Source organism: Caretta caretta, chromosome 5 (genome assembly GCF_965140235.1).
Source record: "Caretta caretta isolate rCarCar2 chromosome 5, rCarCar1.hap1, whole genome shotgun sequence".
In the NCBI taxonomy this organism is placed as follows: domain Eukaryota; kingdom Metazoa; phylum Chordata; order Testudines; family Cheloniidae; genus Caretta; species Caretta caretta.
In genome coordinates, this window is record NC_134210.1 from 25,056,730 (window position 1) to 25,079,401 (window position 22,672).

Sequence of the window (22,672 nt, forward strand, 5' to 3'; positions counted from 1 at the left end):
ACTCTGGTCTGTTTCAAAAGCTGCAGGAAGGGACTTTATTCCCAGACCAGAAAATAACTGTTGGGGATGTTGAAATGCCTATATGTATCCTTGGGGACCCAGCCTACCCCTTAATGCCATGGCTCATGAAGCCGTACACAGGCAGCCTGGACAGTGGTCAGGAGCTGTTCAACTACAGGCTGAGCAAGTGCAGAATGGTGGTAGAATGTGCATTTGGACGTTTAAAGGCGCGCTGGCGCAGTTTATTGACTCGCTTAGACCTCAGCGAAACCAATATTCCCACTGTTATTACTGCTTGCTGTGTGCTCCACAATATCTGTGAGAGTAAGGGGGAGACGTTTATGGCGGGGTGGGAGGTTGAGGCAAATCGCCTGGCTGCTGGTTACGCGCAGCCAGACACCAGGGCGGTTAGAAGAGCACAGGAGGGCGCGGTACGCATCAGAGAAGCTTTGAAAAACAGTTTCATGACTGGCCAGGCTACGGTGTAAAAGTTCTGTTTGTTTCTCCTTGATGAACCCCCCCGCCCCTTGGTTCACTCTACTTCCCTGTAAGCTAACCACCCTCCCCTCCTCCCTTTAATCATTGCTTGCAGAGCCAATAAAGTCATTGCTGCTTCACAGTCATGCATTCGTTATTCATTCATCACACAAATAGGGGGATGACTAGCAAGGTATCCCAGGAGGGGTGGTGGAGGAGGGAAGGAAAATGCCACACAGCACTTTAAGCACAGCACTTTAAAAGTTTACAACTTTAAAATTTATTGAATGACAGCCTTCTTTTTTTTGGGCAATCCTCTGTGGGGGAGTGGCTGGTTGGCCGGAGGCCTCCCCACCGTGTTCTTGGGCGTCTGGGTGAGGAGGCTATGGAACTTGGGGAGGAGGGCGGTTGGTTACAGAGGGGCTGCAGTGGCAGTCTGTGCTCCAGCTGCCTTTGCTGCAGCTCAACCATACACTGGAGCATACTGGTTTGGTCCTGCAGCAGCCTCAGCATTGAATCCTGCCTCCTCTCATCACGCTGCCGCCACCTTTGAGCTTCAGCCCTGTCTTCAGCCCTCCACTTACTCTCTTCAGCCCGCCACTTACTCTCTTCAGCCCTCCACCTCTCCTCCCGGTCATTTTGTGCTTTCCTGCACTCTGACATTATTTGCCTCCACGCATTCGTCTGTGCTCTGTCAGTGTGGGAGGACAGCATGAGCTCGGAGAACATTTCATCGCGAGTGCGTTTTTTTTTCTTTCTAAGCTTCACTAGCCTCTGGGAAGGAGAAGATCCTGTGATCATTGAAACACATGCAGCTGGTGGAGAAAAAAAAAGGGACAGCGGTATTTAAAAAGACACATTTTATAAAACAGTGGCTACACTCTTTCAGGGTAAACCTTGAAAGTTAACATTACATACATAGCACATGTGCTTTCGTTACAAGGTCGCATTTTGCCTCCTCCCACCGCGTGAACGGATTTTGGTTGAATGCCAGCAAACATACACTGCAATGCTTTGTTCTACAGTGATTCCCCAGTACGTGTTGCTGGCCTGGAGTGGTAAAGTGTCCTACCATGAAGGACGAAATAAGGCTGCCCTCCCCAGAAACCTTTTGCAAAGGCAGAACCGCAAATGCCAGGGCAAAGTAATCCTTTCACATGCTTGCTTTTAAACCATGTATAGCATTTTAAAAGGTACACTCACCAGAGGTCCCTTCTCCGCCTGCTGAGTCCAGGAGGCAGCCTTGGGTGGGTTCGGGGGGTACTGGCTCCAGGTCTAGGGTGAGAAACAGTTCCTGGCTGTCGGGAAAACCGGTTTCTCCGCTTGCTTGCTGTGAGCTATCTACAACCTCCTCCTCATCATCTTCTTCGTCCCCAAAACCTACTTCTGTATTGCCTCCATCTCCATTGAAGGAGTCAAACAACACGGCTGGGGTAGTGGTGGCTGAACCCCCTAAAATGGCATGCAGCTCATCATAGAAGCGGCATGTTTGGGGCTCTGACCCAGAGCGGCCGTTCGCCTCTCTGGTTTTCTGGTAGGCTTGCCTCAGCTCCTTCAGTTTCACGCGGCACTGCTTCGGGTCCCTGTTATGGCCTCTGTCCTTCATGCCCTGGGAGATTTTCAGAAAGGTTTTGGCATTTCGAAAACTGGAACGGAGTTCTGATAGCACGGATTCCTCTCCCCAAACAGCGATCAGATCCCGTACCTCCCGTTCAGTCCATGCTGGAGCTCTTTTGCGATTCTGGGACTCCATCATGGTCACCTCTGCTGATGAGCTCTGCATGGTCACCTGCAGCTTGCCACGCTGGCCAAACAGGAAATGAGATTCAAAAGTTCGCGGTTCTTTTCCTGTCTACCTGGCCAGTGCATCTGAGTTGAGAGCGCTGTCCAGAGCGGTCAGAATGGAGCACTCTGGGATAGCTCCCGGAGGCCAATACCATCGAATTGTGTCCACAGTACCCCAAATTCGAGCCGGCAACGTCGATTTAAGCGCTAATCCACTTGTCAGGGGTGGAGTAAGGAAATCGATTTTAAGAGCCCTTTAAGTCGAAATAAAGGGCTTCATTGTGTGGACGGGTGCAGGTTTAAATCGATTTAACGCTGCTAAATTCGATCTAAAGTCCTAGTGTAGACCAGGGCTTAGACAAAAGTCCTCCATCACCCTTGCTGCTCCTCTTACAGAGGGAGGGAGGAGTTAGAGTTGAAGCTAACATAGCTGCTTTCTCTTCACAGCTTCAGCTTATCTATTAAGTGACAGAATAGCTATGTGCTAACATCACTGAAGCCAGCATAGCTCTTGTAGCCACTTTTATTTTTTAAATATTTACAGCTGCTGCAGTGCAGCCGGTAAAGGAAGTTGAGAACAAACACTGTGGTTAATTTCATTTATTCACGTCAGTGATGGATTGCTTTTTACAATAAATATTTAAAATTCATCCATCAATTTATAGAAGTGTTTGAGATGCCAGATCTGAGGCCTGAAAAATAAACCATCCCCTATCTTAACAAATATTCTTTAACTATTTGTCACAAGCTAGTCTTTGCTCTGTTGTGTGCGTGTTGTGCCCCTTACGGAGTGCCTGCTCTTTATGAAAAGGCCACATTTATCAAATGCACTCTTGAAAAGAGATGCAGTGAACACAGTGTGGAAATAATAGCCTTCACTGTAATAAATATATACAATGCTGTCAAGGTTCCTCCCCCACTCTGAACTCTAGGGTACAGACGTGGGGACCTGCATGAAAACCTCCTAAGTTTACTTTTACCAGCTTAGGTTAAAACTTCCCCAAGGTACAAATTAATTTTATCTTTTGTCCTTGGAATAACCACTGCCACCACCAAACTCTAACTGGGTTTACTGGGAAACATAGTTTGGACACGTCTTTCCTCCCAAAATTCTCCCAACCCTTGAACCCCACTTCCTGGGAAAGGTTTGGTAAAAATCCTCACCAATTTGCATAGGTGACCACAGACCCAAACCCTTGGATCTGAGAACAATGAAAAAGCATTCAGTTTTCTTACAAGAAGACTTTTAATAGAAATAGAAGTAAATAGGAGTAAAGGAATCACCCCTGTAAAATCAGGATGGTAGGTACCTTACAGGGTAATTAGATTCAAAACATAGAGAATCCCTCTAGGCAAAACCTTAAGTTACAAAAAAGACACACAGACAGAAATAGTTATTCTATTCAGCACAGTTCTTTTCTCAGCCTTTTAAAGAAATCATAATCTAATGCATACCTAGCTAGATTATTTACTAAAAGTTCTAAGACTCCATTCCTGTTCTATCCCCGGCAAAGCAGCATACCAACAGATACAGACCCTTTGTTTCTCTCCCTCCTCCCAGCTTTTGAAAGTATCTTGTCTCCTCATTGGTCATTTTGGTCAGGTGCCAGCGAGGTTACCTTTAGCTTCTTAACTCTTTACAGGTGAGAGGATTTTTCCTCTGGCCAGGAGGGATTTTAAAGGGGTTTACCCTTCCCTTTACATTTATGACAAATGCCATATGTAGATTTCTATTCAGCATCTAAATTGACTTCAGTTTGCAAAACAGTGTTAAAGAACCTGTGCTAGGACCTCACTTCATGTCCCCTTCTGCTCTCCCTTTAACAGATCATTTTAACACTGGCACATCTGTCGTGAGGGAAGTGCATGTTTGTTGGAGTTTGTCCGTAATGGAGCAGTTTTGGTATGGGGGTGGTGAGTGTGTCTGTCTCTCGTGTATTTTTATTTGTTTTGCACTAATAGACTAGCAAGTCCTATATGATTGCAGTATTTAAAATATTAAGGACTGGAAGCAAGTCTATTAATAAAGATGCAGGATTTTCCCCGTAAATGGTGTAATTGAAAGTGACTGGTCACTGGCCTGGGATTGTGTGATGCTGACAGGATTCCAGAAAGACTAAACATGGCAGAATTTATTCAGCACTTGAATAACTGATTATTTTTTAAGCTGTGTATCTTCTCAGAGGTGCTGATGCTTGAAGGTTCAGTGACATTAACTGTGAAACTTCTAGTTTTTAATTTTTAGTTTCTAGACTTAACAAAACAGAAACAAGATTGGTTTGCCCCGTGTGTATGTTAAGTGATGTGAAGCAAATGAGGTGCATGTGGAATGCAACAGTTTGTTAAAGGTATCAGATACGAAGCTCTTGAAGAATATTTTTGTTTGGGAAGTTGCATCATTTAAGTAAGGATACAGTAAGGGCTTGTCTACACTACCAAGTTTTGTTGACAAAACTTAGGTCGACACCCAAAAGTCGACAAAACAAAAATCACCAAAGTGTATTCACACTTGCTCTCTCTGACAGATCATGTCCACATTGGGGACACCATCATCGACAGTGTGAGCAATGCAGCCGCCGACGGGCGGGAGGTGGGGGGCAACAAAGGGAGCAGCTGCACTAGGGCCAGCGATTTAAAAGGGCTGCAGCGGCGTCCGGAGCCCCGGGCTCTTTAAATCAACACAGGAGCCCCAGGCAGTGCGGGCCAGGCAGCCTGGAAGGGCTGGCTGGCGGATGCTGACCCCACAGCCCCACCCCTTCCAGGGGCCGGAGCTGCCTTGCCCTGTACTGGTAAGTGTCCTCAGTTACTTTCACGTCTGGATATTGGCGGAAGCCAGTTCCGTCAACAAAACGATCAGCAGTGTCGACACTGGCTCTTTGTTGACAATAAAGGGAGGGGAAAAAGACAAAAGTCTCTCGTAGGGGTGGAAGTTTTTTGTTGCCAAAACTGGGCGTTTTTCGCGACAAAAGTCCAATTTGTAGTGCATATGCTCTTGCTGTTTTGTCGCCAAAAGGCAGTTTTTGGCGACAAAACTTGGTAGTGTAGACAAGGCCGAAGAAGCTTTTTAATGTCAAGTAAGCTTTGCCTATCAAGTAACGTTTTTAACCATAGGTGCCTTCAGGATTTTGATCAGGTGTATTGATTTCTGAACTAGTTTTGATTCAAAATTCTCTTATTATTGAAATTCAGTTTGCACAGTAGACTGCGGTGCTCCACAGCCTGAAAAGTATAAATAAATCCTTACTTATTTTAAGAGACTTTACAAAAGCATGTGCCATTGAAAGGGTTCAGTGTGGATCAGTAAGGGAAGGAAGAAGTACTTCTCCATTCTGTATCCCTTCAGACTTTGGGTCGTGTCCCGTCCCCCGTCTCTCCCTCTTCTCTCCTTCCCCGCCCCCATCACCATTAAAGTTGCCAATGGTTTTGTCCACCCCAGATGTGTCAAACACCCTTTGTTTAGGGTACTTTGCATACTTGGGGGGCTGGTGATGGAACCCTAAATGGGGAGGGCTCTGAGTTACTACAGAGAATTCTTTCCCAGGTGCCTGGCTGGTGGGTCTTGCCCACATGCTCAAGATCTAACCGATCGCCATATGTGGGGGTCGGGAAGGAATTTTCCCCTGGGTCAGATTGGCTGAGACCCTGGGAGTTGTGGGGTTTTTTTTGTTTTTGTTTGTTTGTTTTTGTTTTTTTGCCTTCCTCTGCAGCATGGTGCACAGGTCACTTGCTAGTTTAAAATTGTGTAAATGGTGAATTCTCTGTAACTTGAAGTCTTTAAACTAGGGCTATCAATTAATCACAGTTAACTCATGCGATTAACTCAAAAATTAATATTGATTTTAAAAAATTAATTGTGATTAATCACACTGTTAAACAATAGAATACCAATTGAAATTTATTAAATATTTTTGGATGTTTTTCTACATTTTCAAATATATCGATTTCAGTTACAACACAGAATAGAATGGTGGTTGAAGCATCAAGGGACATATGAATCTTTAGCGCATCAGGCATGTAAATATCTTGCAATGCCAGCTACAACAGTGCCATGCAAACACCTGTTCTCACTTTCAGGTGACATTGTAAACAAGAAGCAGGCAGCATTATCTCCTGTAAATGTAAACAAACTTGTTTCTCTTCTCTTGGCTGAAAAAGAAGTAGGAGTGCGTGGACTTGTAGGCTCTAAAGTTTTACGTTGTTCTGTTTGAGTGCAGTTATGTAATAAAAAACTACATTTGTAAGTTGCACTTTCATGATAAAGAGGTCGCACTTCAGTACTTATGAGGTGAATTGAAAAATACAGTTTTTTATCATTTTTACAGTGCAAATATTTGTAATAAAAATAAATATAAAGTGAGCACCGTACACTTTGTATTCTGTGTTGTAATTGAAATCGATATATTTGAAAATGTAGAAAACACCCTAAAATATTTAAATAAATGGTATTGTTTAACAGTGCGATTATTCAAGCGATTAATTTTTGTAATCGCTTGACAGCCCTACTTTAAACCATGATTTGAGGACTTCAGTAACTCAGCCAGAGGCTAGAGGTCTATTACACGAATGCGTGGGTGAGGTTCTGTGGCCACAGTGTGAAGGAGGTCAGACTAAATGATCATGATGACCCCTTCTGACCTTAAAGTCCATGAGTCTGAATGTACGAAATAAATGCCAACCCATAAAAATATTCCCCAGAACCATTTTGTTTTTAAAAGTCTTCATTGACTCAATGTAACTATTGGCCAGTACACTTCTTGTCAAGGAAGGAGGTCTGGATTGGATTTGCTGTGGATTGATTCCAGGCACTTATTCTCACATGCCGAGTATACTGCCCCAGGTGCATTCCTAGTTTCCTAGTCCTTTCTCGTGTTGATGGGGTAACCATGGCCAGGTCTCTAAAATGTTATACTGTAACACTTCTACACTGAAACACAAACAAGATTCAGATGGGAGCTAAAACAATACTTGTTAGATTATTTTGGGTCCTGTCATTGAAACAGAAGATATAAGACTTTAACTGATCTAGAATTTGGTAGAAGGAAGGAAGAGGGATAATAGGTTCAGGGAAGGTTGTGGGGTTTATGGGGTTTTTTAGACACTGAAATATACAAAAGTTCAGCCTGATGCAGTGATCAAGCTGGAGAAGCGGTTGAATAAGGAGTGCCGGGTGCTAAAAGATTTCAGGTGGGGGTTTTATCCTGACAGGATATGCTGGCAGGTAACTGCACAGTCTGGACTGGTACAGAACTGGGGAACATTTCATTTCTATGTCTTTATCATGACCACGGAGGCTCCAAGCAGTGCTGTATCTTTATTTTAACAGTCGTGTTGGTTTGTGTGAAGATATCTGTCAGGAAAGTGTAAATCGAGTTGCTGGCAGGCAAGTCATGCTTTTTAAAAGTCAACAAAGATTTGATGTATACATCAAGGAAAAGAAAAAATGGTCTGCTTTGGACAGAGATGTTTTTACTCAAAATAAACCTTGACTATACGTCGAAGCCTGGTCTACACTAGGACTTTAGGTCAAATTTAGCAGCGTTAAATCAATGTAAACCTGCACCCGTCCACACGATGAAGCCCTTTATTTCGACTTAAAGGGCTCTTAAAATCGATTTCTTTAGTCCACCCCTGACAAGTGGATTAGCGCTTAAATCGGCCTTGCCGGCTCGAATTTGGAGTACTGTGGACAGAATTCGACGGTATTGGCCTCCGGGAGCTATCCCAAAGTGCTCCATTGTGACCGCTCTGGACAGCACTCTCAACTCAGATGCACTGGCCAGGTAGACAGGAAAAGAACCGCGAACTTTTGAATCTCATTTCCTGTTTGGCCAGCGTGGCAAGCTGCAGGTGACCATGCAGAGCTCATCAGCAGAGGTGACCATGATGAGTCCCAGAATCGCAAAAGAGCTCCAGCATGGACCAAACGGGAGGTACAGGATCTGATCGCTGTTTGGGGAGAGGAATCCGTGCTATCAGAACTCCGTTCCAGTTTTCGAAATGCCAAAACCTTTGTCAAAATCTCCCAGGGCATGAAGGACAGAGGCCATAACAGGAACCTGAAGCAGTGCCGCGTGAAACTTAAGGAGCTGAGGCAAGCCTACCAGAAAACCAGAGAGGCGAACGGCCACTCCGGGTCGAGCCCCAAACATGCCGCTTCTATGGTGAGCTGCATGCCATTTTAGGGGGTTCAGCCTCTACTACCCCAGCCGTGTTGTTTGACTCCTTCAATGGAGATGGAAGCAACACGGAAGCAGGTTTTGGGGACGAAGAAGATGATGATGATAGCTCACAGCAAGCAAGCGGAGAAACCGGTTTTCCCGACAGCCAGGAACTGTTTCTCACCCTGGACCTGGAGCCAGTACCCCCTGAACCCACCCAAGGCTGCTTCCTGGACCCGGCAGGCGGAGAAGGGACCTCCGGTGAGTGTACCTTTTAAAATACTATACATGGTTTAAAAGCAAGCATGTGAAAGGATTACTTTGCCCTGGCATTCGCGGCTCTCCTGGATATACTCCCAAAGCCTTTGCAAAAGGTTTCTGGGGAGGGCAGCCTTATTGCGTCCTTCATGGTAGGACTCTTTACCACTCCAGGCTAGTGACACGTACTCGGGAATCATTGTAGAACAAAGCATTGCAGTGTATGTTTGCTGGCATTCAAACAACATCTGTTCTTTATCTCTCTGTTATCCTCAGGAGAGTGAGATATAATTCATGGTCACCTGGTTGAAATAGAGTGCTTTTCTTCAGGGGACGCTCAGAGGAGCCCGTTCCTGCTGGGCTGTTTGCCTGTGGCTAAACAGAAATGTTCCCCGCTGTTAGCCACGAGGAGGGTTGAGGGGGTAGCCACGCGGTGGGGGGAGGCAAAATGCGACCTTGTAACGAAAGCACATGTGCTATGTATGTAATGTTAACAGCAAGGTTCATCCTGAAAGAGAGTAGCCACTGTTTTATAAAATGTCTTTTTAAATACTGCTGTCCCTTTTTTTTTTCTCCACCAGCTGAATGTGTTTCAATGATCACAGGATCTTCTCCTTCCCAGAGGCTAGTGAAGCTTAGAAAGAAAAAAAAACGCACTCGAGATGAAACGTTCTCCGAGCTCATGCTGTCCTCCCGCACTGACAGAGCACAGACGAATGCGTGGAGGCAAATAATGTCAGAGTGCAGGAAAGCACAAAATGACTGGGAGGAGAGGTGGTGGGCTGAAGAGAGGGCTGAAGCTCAAATGTGGCGGCAGCGTGATGAGAGGAGGCAGGATTCAATGCTGAGGCTGCTGGAGGACCAAACCAGTATGCTCCAGTGTATGGTTGAGCTGCAGCAAAGGCAGCTGGAGCACAGACTGCCACTGCAGCCCCTGTGTAACCAACCGCCCTCCTCCCCAAGTTCCATAGCCTCCACAGCCAGACACCCAAGAACGCGGTGGGGGGGCCACCAGCCAACCACTCACTCCGCCACAGAGGATTGCCCAAAAAAAAGAAGGCTGGCATTCAATAAATTTTAAAGTTGTAAACTTTTAAAGTGCTGTGCTTAAAGTGCTGTGTGGCATTTTCCTTCCCTCCTCCACCACCCCTCCTGGGCTACCTTGGTAGTCATCCCCCTATTTGTGTGATGAATGAATAAAGAATGCATGAATGTGAAGCAACAATGACTTTATTGCCTCTGCAAGCGGTGATCGAAGGGAGGAGGGGAGGGTGCTTAGCTTACAGGGAAGTAGAGTGAACCAAGGGGTGGGGGGGTTTCATCAAGGAGAAACAAACAGAACTTTCACACCGTAGCCTGGCCAGTCATGAAACTGATTTTCAAAGCTTCTCTGATGCATACCGCACCCTCCTGTGCTCTTCTAACCGCCCTGGTGTCTGGCTGCGCGTAACCAGCAGCCAGGCAATTTGCCTCAACCTCCCACCCTGCCATAAACGTCTCCCCCTTACTCTCATAGATATTGTGGAGCACACAGCAAGCAGTAATAACAGTGGGAATATTGGTTTCGCTGAGGTCTAAGCAAGTCAGTAAACTGCGCCAGCGCGCCTTTAAACGTCCAAATGCACATTCTACCACCATTCTGCACTTGCTCAGCCTGTAGTTGAACAGTTCCTGACTACTGTCCAGGCTGCCTGTGTACGGCTTCATGAGCCATGGCATTAAGGGGTAGGCTGGGTCCCCAAGGATACATATAGGCATTTCAACATCCCCAACAGTTATTTTCTGGTCTGGGAATAAAGTCCCTTCCTGCAGCTTTTGAAACCGACCAGAGTTCCTGAAGATGCAAGCGTCATGTACCTTTCCCGGCCATCCCATGTTGATGTACCTTTCCCGGCCATCCCACGCGAAACGTCCCTTGTGATCCACCAGTGCTTGCAGCACTATTGAAAAGTACCCCTTGCGGTTTATGTACTTGGCGGCTTGGTGCTCCGGTGCCAAGATAGGGATATGGGTTCCGTCTATGGCCCCACCACAGTTAGGGAATCCCATTGCAGTAAAGCCATCCACTATGACCTGCACATTTCCCAGGGTCGCTACCCTTGATATCAGCAGATCTTTGATTGCGTGGGCTACTTGCATCACAGCAGCCCCAACAGTAGATTTGCCCACTCCAAATTGATTCCCAACTGACCGGTAGCTGTCTGGCGTTGCAAGCTTCCACAGGGCTATCGCCACTCACTTCTCAACTGTGAGGGCTGCTCTCATCTTGGTTTTCATGCGCTTCAGGGCAGGGGAAAGCAAGTCACAAAGTTCCATGAAAGTGCCCTTACGCATGCGAAAGTTTCGCAGCCACTGGGAATCGTCCCAGACCCGCAACAGTATGCGGTCTCACCAGTCTGTGCTTGTTTTCCGAGCCCAGAATCGGCATTCCACAGCAAAAACCTGCCCCATTAGCACCATGATGTATGCATTGGCAGGGCCCATGCTTTCAGAGAAATCTGTGTCCATGTCCTGATCACTCACGTGACCGCGCTGACGTCGCCTCCTCGCCCGGTATTGCTTTGCCAGGTTCTGGTGCCGCATATACTGCTGGATAATGCGTGTGGTGTTTAATGTGCTCCTAATTGCCAAAGTGAGCTGAGCGGCCTCCATGCTTGCCTTGGTATGGCGTCCGCACAGAAAAAAGGCATGGAACGATTGTCTGCCGTTGCTCTGACGGAGGGAGGGGCGACTGACGACATGGCTTACAGGGTTGGCTTCAGGGAGCTAAAATCAGCAAAGGGGGTGTCTTTACATCAAGGAGTATTTCAGGCAGGACTTCACGGAGGGTTCCAATAAGAAATGGTGCACCTAAGTTATTTTTCTTATTGGAACAAGGAGGTTAGCCTGGCCTCTGATTGATACATGGCTAGATTTACCTCGCTGCACCTTCTCTGTGAGTGACTGCAGTGTGACCTAGAGGAATGAGTCCCCTAGACGGGGGAGGAGGCAAATGAGTACAAAACAAATCTGGTCTATTTCTTGTTTTGATCCACTCCATCTATCTTTTACATCTTTGGCTGGCAGCAGACGGTGCAGAAGGACTGCATGCTATCCACATCTCATGGCTGCTCGGCAGAAGATGGTACAGTACGACTGCTAGGCATCCTCATCTCTTGCCTGCCCGGCAGAAGATGGTACAGTACGACTGCTAGCAATCCGTATCGCCTGCCTGCTCACCATAAGATAGTTCAATAGGACTGACTGCAGGACTAAAGAGAATGACCTGGTCAAGTCACTCCAAAGTTAGTCCCTGCGCCCATGTCTGCCCAGGCGCTCCCAGCCGACGTGGCCAGGAGCACCTCGGACACGATGATGACGGCTACCAGTCGTACTGCACCATCTGCTGCCAGAAGGCAATGGGTTGCTGCTACTGTGTAGCAATGCCGTACCGCGTCTGCCAGCACCCAGGAGTCATAGGGTGACGGTTACCTGAGCAGGCTCCATGCTTGCCGTGGTATGGCGTCTGCACAGGTAACTCAGGAAAAAAGGCGCAAAACGATTGTCTGCCCTTGCTTTCACAGAGGGAGGGAGGGAACGGGGGCCTGATGATATGTACCCAGAACCACCCGTGACAATGTTTTAGCCCCATCAGGCATTGGGATCTCAACCCAGAATTCCAATGGGCAGCGGAGACTGCGGGAACTGTGGGATAGCTACCCACAGTGCAACGCTCCGGAAGTCAACTCTAGCCTTGGTACTGTGGAAGCACTCCGCCGAGTTACTGCACTTAATGCACTTAGAGCATTTTCTGTGGGGACACACACACTTGAATATATAAAACCGATTTCTAAAAAAACGACTTCTATAAATTCGACCTTATTCCGTAGTGTAGACATACACTCAGTGAGTGCTCAGTGTACTTCAGCAAGCAAGATTGCATGTAATGTATTTTTCTGAGCAGAAACAACCTGTGTCTGCCAATAGTGGGGGTGGGGGCGGCAGAGTGAGGGCAGCTGGCTTCAGTAGTGTTACTGAGCATGCTCAGTCCAAGCCAAGAAGCAAATCCGGGGGGGGGGGGCACATGACCCTGATCTCCCCGCCCCCTGTGCCGCCTATTTCTGAGCACTTGGAAGAAAATGACCGAGAACAATGGTGCAGTTTGCCCAGTGGGCACACTCTGGTCCTTGCATGCCATGATACTGTATTTACTAGCTCACTAGTCATTTATCATCCACAATTCCAGAATGTTCTCAAGCACTTTGAGTTTTGCAAAGTGTCATCCGATGCCACTTTCAAGCTATGGGGGAATTCTCCTCTGCAGAGAATACTAATTCTGCCAATATATATCTGCTTTGCAGTTCTCTTGGGAGCACTGCTCTCTGAGCACCCTTTGTACCAATACCCTATAGATACATACTTTAGTAGAGTTCCTTGTCAAATCTTAACTACTCTGTAAGTGGAGCAGCTGCAGAGCTGAGCTCTTTCCAAATAGCTGGAACTCATTCTGAGGAGGTTGGTGGTGGTGATCTAGAAAATTACCATTTTTAGCTTTGAGGATAAATTTACAGTACAGCTGATAAAGGGGCTGGTTCCAGCAAGTATTGTCTTATCACCTCCTCGTCCCACACACAAGTCTGCATTTTTCTGATTCAGTTTGTGTTTTGAAGGTTACTGTGTCTCAGATTAAGACCGAATATTTATTATACCAGTTCCATTGTGTTCTGTTCTGTTCAAATGTCATTTTTTTGCGTGTGTGAACCACAAACTTGTTTTAAACGAGTTTTCAAAGCAAGATCCACTTAGTACTAGGAGGTGGCATTGTAAGTGGTTAAGCAGGGGACTGAGATTCTATAGACCTGTGTTCCTTTACCAGCACTGCCATTGAATTGCTTGGTCAAGTGCTTGTCTCCCAACCTGTAAACTTGGATTAATTCCACTCTCATACCTTTTGGTAAAGTTCTTACAGATCCTCTGTTGAAAAGCGCTGTTTAAGGGCTACATAATAGAATGATGGTGCTCTTACATGTACTATACAAACATTAATAAGTGTTTTGCTTTCTGGCACTTAAATAAGAACTTCTGTTATCACTTGTTCTTGACCTCTACAGAGATCAACTCTAGAATCAACTTTAATATCTTCAAGATCTAATATCTTTAAGATCTCTTACTTTTCTCTCTACCAACATGGGGATGGACTTTTTTAGAAAGAGACCTGTTTGATCAAACTATTCTGATTCTATAATCAAAAGTATAAAAATCAGTCAACTTTTGATGTTTTAGAAAATGGAATTTCCATTACTGCCTGTTGCTACCTGCTATCTAAAACTTGCTCAGGGATGCCAAATGTAGGTAGCCATTTTGTTGTGAATTGGGCAACAAAACACAAACATTTTTCTTCCTTCCACACATTTTAGTTATTGTTTGAGTGTGTGTCGTTAATTATACAGTACTGAGCTGAATTTTCATCTAATGTTATGGTAGTTCAGTTATTCTCTGCTTTTTCCAGAGTCTGCATGAATTTTGCTGTGCATTGCTGTCTGGGCTTTCATAATAGCATGCTTTGCACTCCTCTTAAAGAAGTCATTTTGACTTGGGTACTGTGTGAGTTGCTAATGGATCAGTATATATTCAGAATGGTAGAAGCACAAATTATTAGGTGTTTGTCCTCCCCTGCAGGATGGATTCCAAATGGTGAGTTGCTTTGTTCCTATGTTCAATAGGGAGCATCTGCCTTCATCTTCCCCTTGGGAGGTCACTGCTCCTGTGCTGAGGTGGGAAGGCTAGGAGCAGAGTTAATAAACTTCTTTCCACTCACAATAACCCTGGAAATGGTCGTCCACAGCAAAAAGGAGCCCTGCCTTAGTGAATATCAAAGGTGTTCAAATTTTCTGTTATACCAATAAAATAAAAACCAGCAGGATCTCATTAAAGGGGAAAAAGAAAAATGCCACATTTATTGTGAATACAGAAAGAATCAGAGTAAGCAGTTAGTTATAGCTATAACATTCCATTCAATTTCATATGTATTCACACATTCTCACACACACACACGCAGAGGTTCTGCAAGGTTGTTATCATAGTTACCAGCCTTAGAGTTGCTCATGCCAAGCCACTGGCCAGGTGGCCTGGACATGAGGAGGGAGCAGGGCCTTGTCAGATGCTCATCTGACGCTCCTGGAAGTTGGTTGCTCCATTTTTATAGGAATTTATTCCTATGCCAGTCTATGGGAATTGCTTCATCCTGCTGTTGCTGAATCAATCAGCAGATGGCACATTCCTGACGGCTCCGTGCTGCCAGATGTTATCTTGTTCTTTGGTTCTCCCATTCTTGAGGCTGTTGGGTAGATTCCAGTCTGCCCTCCGGGGTCCTCTGGTTATTTCCACTTGACGCTTTCTTCAACCAATGGACACTGGATTCTTAGGCTGGCACCTCCCTGATCATTCAGTAATAAATCCACACCAAGCATCCATCCACAAACATCCTCTATCTCTATTTTAATCACAATTGTTAACAAAGTGACATGAATACAACAAAAGGGCAGGGAGTCTCTGGGTGCTGTTTCTGTTGTTACAGAGTATTGCTTTGAGTCTCTCTATGTGTGAGTAGTTGTTACAAAGAATTGCTTTGAGAACAGACTCTCTTAGAATGTACTAACACAATTAGCAGTTTGCAAGGTTCACACAGAGAGGGAGCGAAACAGTACCAAAAACCAAGAGACCTCTTAATTAGTAATACCCTGGAATTTAAACTATGGGGAATCAAACTCATTTGTGATTTTAATACAGAACTTCTTTATGGTTGGATTGCTGGATCATATTAATGAATCCTGGTGGCAAAAGGCATCCCTTACATATAGAGAGAAATTGAAGGAATGTGTGTATGTGACAGCAGGATTTGAATATATTATGCAGTGAGAATCTAACTTTCAGAAATATGGCCACTTCTTCACATCAAGCCTCACAAGTTTGTTTTTCTTTGTTTAAATTCATTTTGCAGTCAGGAAGCAGGAATCAAGTTTTGTTTGCTTTCTTTTAAAAGGAAGTTTATTCATGAAAGATACAAATAAAATGCACCACTTCAAGGCTCCCAGATGATGAAAACTCCAGTAACTGGAAATATGCAGCTTTTGTCTTGAATGATTTAGGAAATTGTAAGCAGCCTGTAAAGAATTATTCTGTAGCAAATAAAATCTCTACAGCTCCTCTGCTTATTTCTATACTTGGGAACCTTCCTTCTTGCTTGACAGCACTAAGATTACAGTGGATGAGAAGTTGGGTATGAGTCAGCAGTGTGCCAAGAAGGCTAACGGCATATTGGGCTGCACTAGTAAGAGCGTTGCCAGAAGATTGAGGGAAGTAACTACTACCCTTTATTCAGCACTGGTGAGGCCACTGGAGTATTGCATCCAGTTTTGGGCCCCCGCTACAGAAAGGATGTGAGCAAATTGGAGAGAGTCCAGCGGAGGGCAACAAAAATGATCTGGGGGCTGGGACACATGACGTACAAGGAGAGACTGAGGGAAGTGGGCTTGTTTAGTCTGCAGAAGAGAAGAATGAGGGGGGATTTGATAGCAGCCTTCAACTACCTGAAGGGGGGTTCCAAAGAGGATGGAGCTCGGCTGTTCTCAATGGTGACAGGTGACAGAACAAGGAGCAATGGTCTCAAGTTGCAGTGGGGGAGGTCTAGGTTTGGATATTAGGAAACACTATTTCACTAGGAGGGTGGTGAAGCACTGGAATGCGTCACCTAGGGAGGTGGTGGAATCAGGAGTCTCTGTGCATCCTCAGGTTTCAGAGTGGTAGCTGTGTTAGTCTGTATCAGCCAAAACAACGAGGGGTCCTTGTGGCACCTTAGAGACTAACAAATTTTTTTGGGCATAAGCTCCAAATAAATTTGTTAGTCTCCTCGTTGTTTTATCCATCCTCAGTCGAATAAGATTGAACTCACTGGTCACTATCTCCTTCAACATTAAGTTAAAGCTCCTCATCCTCTCCTCTTACGGTACTGACTAGGTGTTCCCCTCCCCCTTACATTTTTGCTTTGATTACATCCTGTGCCTCTGTATGCTTTTCTGTATTTTATTTTTTCCTTACGTGGTCTGCTTCATGTAGTCTTTCACACAGCCTCATAGGCTTAGAGTAGGCTTCCACCACATATGTCCACTCTTCTTTTTAAATTCCATTTTATTTTTTTGCATGGTCTTCCTGTGACCTTCCCAATAATGCCTGTGCATCTTTTTGGACCCAAGCTATGCCGTACGTCAGTTGTCAGATGTTGACTGTAAGTGGACTTGCCAGAGGTCATGTCCTAAACGCTCAAAAGTGACTAGGCTTTTGGTAGCCCTGATTATTGGATGCCCAAGCTGAGATACCTTGAAAGACTTCCAGAGGACGAGTGCTCCGCGTTTTGTGAAAATCTGGCCCAATCAATGTGCTAAAGCAAAATCACTATAGTCACTCCTCAAAATATAGGCCCCTAGCTTTTTAGATACAATCTGTAACACACTGCATAAATAATATTGTAAAATCTCTACCTGGAATTGAAAAAGCAGTTAAAGATCTAGACACATCTGGAGAATCTGCCCTCTTCCTTGAGGTTCTTAAAGGGATCGGTAGGTATGCAAAGCCACACTGAACTCTTCAGTGAAGAATGAAAAATTGTAGCAAATTCAGCAGCTTCCTTTCCTTCTGACTCTTGGGTCCTTTTTTTATTTGTAGTTTAAATGTTGTTCTTTGCTGAAAACCTGTATGTGTTTACCATATAATGCCACAGAATGTAACAATATAAAAAAATTATCCTATGGGAATTTCTTTTGGCATTTCAGATTTAAAGTATCTGAAAACTTCAGTGTAGATAAAGATACCAGAGTTCCCATATGGAGGAGTGCTATGATCAGAGTGAATACCCAAAGTATTTTCCCACAAATACTTGTTAGAATAATTGAATTTGCTTTGCTTGTGTTTGACTCCTTGATCAATTCCCATCAATATTTCAGCAAATAACTTTGCAAGCAGGAATGCTTTTGGAAAGAGTAAAATTTACTCAACTATTAGAATATTCACAGTGCAAACTTAAAACGTGTAAGTGTGAAGATTCACACCAGAAACCTGCATGATGGCTCAAATTCCAAAATATTAACTATCTGAGCGAACTACAAACTAAGAATTACTTATAGGCATTCAGCAAATATTTTCAAATAAGTATAATTATAAAGAAACATAAGCTACTGACACAAAACTAGCAAACAGGTAAAACTTGTCAAATTATTCATTATGCATTATTCTCTCAGCTTTGATGATATTCACTTCATATCTGTTGTGAGTTTTTTCTTACACATGCAGATTATTTGTGTACGTTCTTCCCTCTTCCCTTCTCAGTTTTTTTTGGAATGACATTTCTGTAAGTTTGATACATCTTCGCTTAAACTTACAAAATGAGAAGACTTCTTGATTCATTTACAGCATGCAAGATCCTGACATTCATGTAAGTGATGGCATGTGGCAGTGTGCTGTGTAAGTCATTTGCCCCAGTGAAGTGTTGCTTTTAGACATCTGGGTGCATTCTGTAGCCTGAAAGGGATTGCTTCCCCCCCCCCCCCTCACTTATTGATTCTTTCTCTGCAGTCTGTTTTTATCTAAATACAACAAAACTTTTTATTATGCATGTCAAGGTTCCTTCCCCACTCTGAACTCTAGGGTACAGATATGGGGACCTGCATGAAAACCCCCCTAAGCTTATTTTTACGAGCTTAGGTTAAAACTTCCCCAAGGTACAAACTATTTTACCTTTTTGCCCTTGGACTTTATTGCTGCCACCACCAAGCGTCTAACAAATATATCAGAGAAAGAGCCCGCTTGGAAACGTCTTCTTCTCCCCCACCCTTCCCCCCCAAAATAAAAATCCTCCCAAACCCTACACCCGCTTTCCTGGGGAAGGTTTGATAAAAATCCTCACCAATTTGCATAGGTGAACACAGACCCAAACCCTTGGATCTTAAGAACAATGAAAAAGCAATCAGGTGCTTAAAAGAAGAATTTTAACTGAAGAAAAAGGTAAAAGAATCACCTCTGTAAAATCAGGATGATTAATACCTTACAGGGTAATCAGATTCAAAACATAGAGAATCCCTCTAGGCAAAACCTTAAGTTACAAAAAGACACAAAAACAGGAATATACGTTCCATTCAGCACAACTTATTTTATCAGCCATTTAAATAAAACAGATCTAACGCATATCTAACTAGATTACTTACTAAGTTCTAAGACTCCATTCCTTTTCTGTTCCCGGCAAAAGCATCACACAGACAGAGAGAACCTTTGTTTCTCTCCCTCCTCCCAGCTTTTGCAAGTATCTTGTCTCCTCATTGGTCATTTTGGTCAGGTACCAGCGAGGTTATCTTAGCTTCTTAACCCTTTACAGGTGAAAGGGTTTTTCCTCTGGCCAGGAGGGATTTTAAAGGTATTTACCCTTCCCGTTATATTTATGACAATGCATTTGGGTATTTTTGTTACATTGGCACAACCCTTTATGCAAACAGAATCTGGCTGTGAATCATAATGTCCATGATTGAGCCAAGTTGTTACTATGCAAGCGTTTATGATTCTGACAAATAGTGTCCAAATGTAAACAAGCCGAATGTGTCCTTCACACATTTTCTAATCTTCGGTAGCTATGATCTAATTGGAGATCTACATGGCTGTGTTTTGATTCTGATTCAGTATTGGTGAAATGTTGTATTAGCTAAATTAGAGGGGTTAGATTTTTATCGGTCTAGTCACTTCCCTCTCCCAGTCATTTTCCCCAGAACACTGAGAAATATTTTATTCTGGAAAAATCTTGTTTATAAGATTCTGTTTATGGGTCACTTAGTACATGAGTCTTGTTTTGTATTTTAATATATAAATATATACCACCCTCTAGCCAGACATTCTTCTGATGTTCTTTAGCATATTTTCAGAAAGGCTGTAAATGTTTAGTTTGTTGTTTATGGCAGTGGTGGGTGCCATGATGAATGTACAGGATATTTCTGTGTATCCCAAGAACAGTTTAAAGCCAGAGCAGTGCACTCCAAGCCTCTGCCACAGTGATTAGCAGCGCTGGTCTGGTGGGGGTGAGCTGGTAGTTCCACATGGTCTAGGATTCAGTCCTGCAAGCTGCTGAGCCCATGCTTAAGTGTTCTGCTAAAGTGATCAGCTCCTTCCCGGATCTTGTTTTTTTTGGTCCTTTCATCTCTATTGAGATTTTTTGTTTTTTTTTAAAGGCTGCAAATTAGTGCCCATTAGGATTTATTTTTGTCTGGTTTTGTGGGTACTATTCCCCATCAAGAGTATATAGTATATTTTATGCTGGTGCCCATAGACCCTAAGCTGGGATTGGGTGGGGACCCATTGAGCTAGGTGCAGTACACACATGAAAGAAAAAGGTCCTGCCCCAAAGAACTTGCAAAATATGCTTATGATGAGAGATCAATGAAGAGAAGACAGTGAAGTGATTGCGTTTATTAGTAGCAATCAGAGCACTCAAGCTGTAGAGTAAAGACAAGACCACTAACGTAGGTCAGAGCCATGTTTTAAGGAAAGAAGTAAATGAATAATGAATTTAACCACAGACAAAACCGTAGTATAAACCACTTCCAATCTAGATCATTATCACCCACCAATTGTTAACCTTCATTAACTTCTCAGTAGAACCTTTAATACAATATTTGTATGCCCTCAGTCTGCATAGCTATGGTACATGCAGGTTAGCAGAGTGTAGTGTTGCTGTTCTGATGTCCTCTGCCAGAAACATCTGCAGAATTGTTGTCACTTCTCATATTTCCTGTGACACTTAAGAGTCCTAGTTGTCGACCAGGATCCCATGGTTCTCTGTCCAGATCATCTTTAGTGGGCTGATGCCCACTTGGAAGCAAATCTTTGATGTTGGCTTCCTTTAAATATTAAAACTACCATCCAAAATGCAAACTCTTAAATACAGTAGTTGATATTTGGGAGGTGGGAGAAGAGACGATGATGATGTTAAATTGCCTTTTTGATCTTAGAAAATTTGTTGTTTTCATCAGATGAGGTCAGTAGTATTGATAGCAATCAAATTTTTAAAAGACCCTACCAAAGCTACTTACTATTGGAGTTTTGGTTTCTTTACAATTGCTAGCATGCGTGCTTAAGCTGCCTCCATATCTCTCACTTGTAGTGGTTTGGGATTAGTTTGAACCGCCTTTGTCCTTTGGATTTGGGTTTTACCCCACAGCTTGTGGTCCTGAGAATGTACACAGCTATCTGAAAGCAAATTGCTGTCCAACTTACTCATCAACTTGGTACGCAGTCATTTTCTAGTAAAATCACTCAGAATACTGTGTCTCGTATGAATCATCTTTGTAGTCAAATTGCACATGCTATACATTAACTCTTCCAGTTTTCAAAAGCCCCATTCCTCCCCCTTTGCTTCCCATCTTTCTATAGGTCACATAGCATACCTCAGTAAAACCACATGGCTGCCTGTTCACAGGACACAGTCTGTAAATCCTGAAACACCAGAGATGATGTGTGAAATGGTTGGATAGAATACAACTACTGCTGTCTACTCTGTAGTTAAGTCTTTAGCCATTACTTCTGTTGAATGGGTCTCTAGTGGCTGGCAGCTTCCACAACTTCCTACTTTGCCAACAAGCAAGATAATGCATGGTGAAAAGCAAAACCCCAAATTAGAGTATGTTTATACCACAGTCTCGCAACTCTGCAATATCTGTGATCTTTCGGTAATTTATTGAGGGTAGATGAGCAGTACAAGTGTGTTATTTGCTTCTGCTTGAGGACGAGTACCAGTCCAGGCGTCACTGACTTGAGCTGGAGTCTTGCCACTGACTTCAGTAGGGCCAGGATTTGGCCATTAGTTTAGAAGTTGGATAGGAACTGTGCATAATGTACTTGGTTAGTAAGAAGTCATCCTGAGTAGAAGTATGAACATGGAAGGAAGACGCTTTTAGCTGTCACACATTCATTATTCACTTTGAGAACAATATACTTGGGGAATATTTGGAGGAATTGAGGGATGCAAAATGGAAAAGCTGAACAGTTGGTTTACTAATGCTAATGGAAAAGAGATGTTAATAAAATCAGCTGAGTGTAAATTGTCTTTCAGTTTTCACCTGGCTGCTGCAAAGGGACATGCTGAGTGCCTCAGAATTATGATGACGCATGGTGTGGATGTCACGGCACAGGATGGTACAGGTACATTACTATGAGCCTTTGCTATATGTTTTATGTAGGACAAGATGTAGGCTTAGTCTACACTACAGAGTTTTGCCAGCTGTGTCAGAAAGGAGTGTGGAAATAATCACCGCCCCAGCTAACCTAGCCATGCTAGCAAAAACCCCAGTGCAGGCCCGCTCTGCTGATAGTGCTTCAGCTGGCATAGCTAAAGTCATTCAAAGAATTGGCGGAGCTACACCAGCAGAACTCCTTCTGTTGACGTAGCTGCTTAAGCTATGCTGAAAAAGGCCCTGTAGCATAGACAAGACCAAAGTCGTGTTTTCAAAATGAGAAGTCTGTAAACAACATGTCACGTGAAATTATGCAGCTACATTGATTGTGAAAACTGGGTGACTGCTTGGACAGCTTGTATTTGTTAGGTGCTTTACTGCTCATTTGCATGCATCTTTTAGCAATTTGATTAAAGCAATTGCAGTATTATGCCTGCATACATAAACATACACACTGTTGGTGCCTTAACTCATACTTCCAGTCTTGAAAATTTCAACCTCGGGTTTATAAAATTAAGCATGCTAGTGGACTCAAGACTGCAAAATAATTGATGGTTCTCCAACATAAAACCTGTTCTGAAGATATGAAATTAACAAGATTCTGCCTAGTTTAGGTAAAGATTTTTAGGCTTAACTTTGTGTATCCAGACTATTAACCCCATTAACTGTACTGGAATTGCAGCAGGGCATTTCCTGAGGATTGATGGCTGATGGTAGGAGCTGATTGCCCAAAGCAGAGCTCAGAGCTAT

At 43.9% G+C, this 22,672-nt stretch overlaps 1 protein-coding gene and 1 long non-coding RNA gene across 10 annotated transcripts in view; both read left to right on the top strand.

The window, feature by feature from the left end:
- RAI14 (retinoic acid induced 14) overlaps positions 1-22,672 on the top strand; it is a 135,095-nt gene that overhangs the window by 85,920 nt on the left and 26,503 nt on the right. For all 9 annotated transcript variants that reach the window (XM_048850651.2, XM_048850649.2, XM_075128417.1 and 6 more), the window contains exon 4: positions 21,802-21,890. In XM_048850651.2, the coding sequence (XP_048706608.2) occupies positions 21,802-21,890 (89 nt within the window). The remainder of the gene's footprint in view (positions 1-21,801; positions 21,891-22,672) is intronic.
- Positions 8,180-9,776, top strand: LOC142071991 (uncharacterized). Its single transcript, XR_012668274.1, has 2 exons — positions 8,180-8,681; positions 9,260-9,776. It is a non-coding gene; the product is annotated as an uncharacterized LOC142071991 (long non-coding RNA).